The sequence below is a fragment of the Vombatus ursinus genome, unplaced genomic scaffold, assembly GCF_900497805.2.
Source record: "Vombatus ursinus unplaced genomic scaffold, bare-nosed wombat genome assembly UNPS02014780.1, whole genome shotgun sequence".
Classification (NCBI taxonomy): domain Eukaryota; kingdom Metazoa; phylum Chordata; class Mammalia; order Diprotodontia; family Vombatidae; genus Vombatus; species Vombatus ursinus.
The window spans coordinates 835,910-839,065 of NW_020954558.1; the positions used below are offsets into that span (position 1 = coordinate 835,910).

Genomic DNA, 3,156 nt, shown 5'->3' on the forward strand with positions numbered 1-3,156 from the left:
ATAAATGACTTGAAAAGAAAACTTTACTGATAACACCTCCCAGGAGTATATGCCTTTTCCAGAATTATGACTGAAAAACATCAAGCTTTCAAGATGCACAATTACATTTTCAGTGTGGGAATTTTATGCATTGTGACAGGGAGGAAAAAAAAAAACCAAAATCAAAAAAACCTTTAAGAACTTAAAAAAAAACATACAAGATGACTATCTTACATACATGTGAGACTAGTCCTAATGAGAAAGGATGCCAATAATGGCCAAGAAAGCAATCTTTTCCAGTATTTGCACCTACTCCAGAGCATAACCACTCCAACTTTGTGAGTATAAAATGTTTGACCATAAAAACTACCTACTTATGCATTTTTTCCTTAAGATTTAAGAAATGGTAATTAAAGAAACTGGTGGTCACTATGTTCCACACATGCTCTGAAATCCTCTTAGTCCTCAGGCCATAAATAAGAGGGTTCAGCATTGGGGGGATGACCAGGTACAAGTCAGCCAGCAGCACCCTGGTGTGAAGGGGAACAAAGCCCTGTCCTAACCAAGCCAAATAGATGGACATCATGGCAGGCAGGTAGTAAAGAACCATGACCCCTACATGGGAACCACATGTGCTGAGTGCCTTATGGCGAGCATTCTGGGAAGAGATATTGAACACAGCTTGAAGGATAAGACTGTAGGAGGCAATGATGAAAGATACATCAATGGTCACAATAATGGAGGAACCAATCAGGCTATAGAGGTTGCTGGGCTTGTGGTCAGCACATGCCAATTTGGCCACAGCCATGTGCTCACAGTAGGAATGGGGGACCATGTGAGAGCCACAATATGGAAGGTGACTCACCATCCAGCTCAGGGGGATTAAGGCAATGGTGGCTCTCAATACATTGGCCATATTAATGCCAATAATTGTTCGTGGTGTGAGGATGGTATTGTAATGGAGGGGTTTGCAGATAGCCACATAGCGGTCAAATGCCATGGCTAGCAAAAGCCCTGATTCAATGGCTGTGGTTGTATGGATGATGTACATCTGGAAAAAGCAAGCAGTGAAGCTAATGCTGCCATTGCCTGACCAGAAGATGCTCAACATTTTTGGAGCAACAGAGGTTGCCATGATAATATCCACTGTAGCTAAAACACATAGGAAAAAGTACATGGGTTCATGTAGTCCAGGGTCTGTCCAAATTATATTTATGATGAAGCTATTCCCCAAAAGAGCTAGCGTATACATGGTGCAGAGCGGGCCTGCCAGCCAGCGGTGAGCCTCCTCTAAGCCTGGGACACCCATGAGGAAGAAAGTGGTAGAAGATGTATGATTGGATGGGTATCCCAACATCACTGGAGAGATTTGCTTCCTGTAAGTAAAATCGAAAAGGTAATCAGAGCCTGGAGATACAGTGTGAGAAAGAAACACTCCCTTTGCTACTGTTGTGCATTTTGGATGTTACTACTGTATATGTAAATATCCATCTTAGAATCATGATAGAGAAGTCAAGCAATGACAAGAACTCTGGATTTCCAGAGACATTTGAGATACAGACTTCAAAGAACATTGAGGTAGGGTTCCATAGCCTGAAACTCTCTTTAAAAAGTCTGCACAATAGGAATAGAAAGCTCTTCTAAAGAGAATGAAGCTCTGATCCCACTGACAAAAACACAGATGTTAAATATGGAAAAGTCCCATGCATACACAACAATATTCATAGTAGTTCTCATTGTAGAAAGAAAGTATATGCCTATCAAATGGTGAATGGTTAAACAAATTGTGGTAATTGAATGTATTAGAATATCATTGTGCCATAAGAAAATGAAATATACAGAGAAGCATGGGAAGGATAGCTTATATGAAATGATTTCAAAGCAAAACGAGGGAAAACAAGGTAACAATGATTACAACTATATAAATGGGAGGGAGGAATTTGAATCTGAACAGTAGAATTATGACGACAAAGTTTGGCCCAAAGAAAGAGCTAAGAAAATGTTCTTCCTTCCCTTATTTACACAAGTAGATGGATAGGTGTGCAGTATATTATATATACAAGATTTAGCTGAAGTACTAGCAAATTTTATTTAATGGTGTTTTCCCATCTTTCTTTTATACTTTGTTATAAGGAATGGTTTGAGGTTAATTTTTGAGGGGGTGACATACCTTGGTAATGAAGATGATGATTAGAGTCTTTAAACAAGATACTAATAAAAATTTAAAAATTAATAATCAAAAATTTAAATGAAGCTTTGATATAAATACAAATGATTCTAATGAAAAATAAATGTGGAGGCAAAGAGACTAATGTGGATTCATAGAGTACTTATTGATTAATTTAGTGAAGTCATTACAAACATTAAAATGGAATTCATTTTCCCTTACATCCATTCATCCCCCAAACTTCCAAGTTCTGTTGATGGTACCACCACCATCCTCTAGTCACTTGGTTCTTTAGCCTTGGAGTTATGCTTGGCTCTTTCCTCCCTGTCAACTCCCATAACCAATCAGGAGCCAGGTCTTTCTATTCTATTTCCATAATATTTCCAAAACCATTCTGTTATCTTCCCTACCCCCATCTTATCTACTATCTAGATCCTGCCAGATGCCAGAAAACTCATTGGAACAGGCACTATGAGGAAACCAGTCTACCCACTACTCATATTCCACTGCTTCTAGGAGAGCACAGGGAATCATCTACCACAGGGAACCCTTCTCCCAAATCTTGTTGTCAATATCTCTTTTCTCCCTCCTGGTTATACATTGACTCCTGCCCCTCTTCATAAGAGGGAATTCAGAACTCTTATTCTAGTCTCCTTCTTTCTCAATGATTGCAAACCAGGTCCTTCTAGCCTCACTGGATACAAGACAGTCATGGCTTACTTTTACCACTTGAATGAATAAGGGTCCCCGAGGACAATCCTTCCAATAATATGGAAATCCCTCATTAACTATGAGACAGGATTTGAACTCATTTCTTCCTGACTGATACTTACTGGCTGTGGGATCCAAGCACCATTTAAAAATAACCTCTATTAGTCCCATTTTTCTCATCTGCAAAATGAGGGTAATAACATTACTTACCTCACAGTTGTGAGAGAATACATGTTAAAAACATTATTTTATTTATGTACACATTGTGTCCTCCATCTCATTAGAATGTAATCTCCCTT

The 3,156-nt window shown here is 38.9% G+C and overlaps 1 protein-coding gene across 1 annotated transcript; it reads right to left on the reverse strand.

Moving 5' to 3' along the window:
* Positions 1-349: 349 nt before the first annotated feature.
* On the reverse strand, positions 350-1,348 carry LOC114046039 (olfactory receptor 52I1-like). Its single transcript, XM_027866257.1, has one exon. The coding sequence runs from the start codon at positions 1,334-1,336 to the stop codon at positions 350-352; it is 987 nt and encodes a 328-aa protein (XP_027722058.1). The 5' UTR covers positions 1,337-1,348.
* Between the last annotated feature and the right edge of the window lie 1,808 nt (positions 1,349-3,156).

Bases quoted from the DNA above. Each gene is read 5' to 3' on its own strand.
- LOC114046039 (XM_027866257.1), bottom strand. From the start codon at position 1,336: ATGTTGGGATACCCATCCAATCATACATCTTCTACCACTTTCTTCCTC.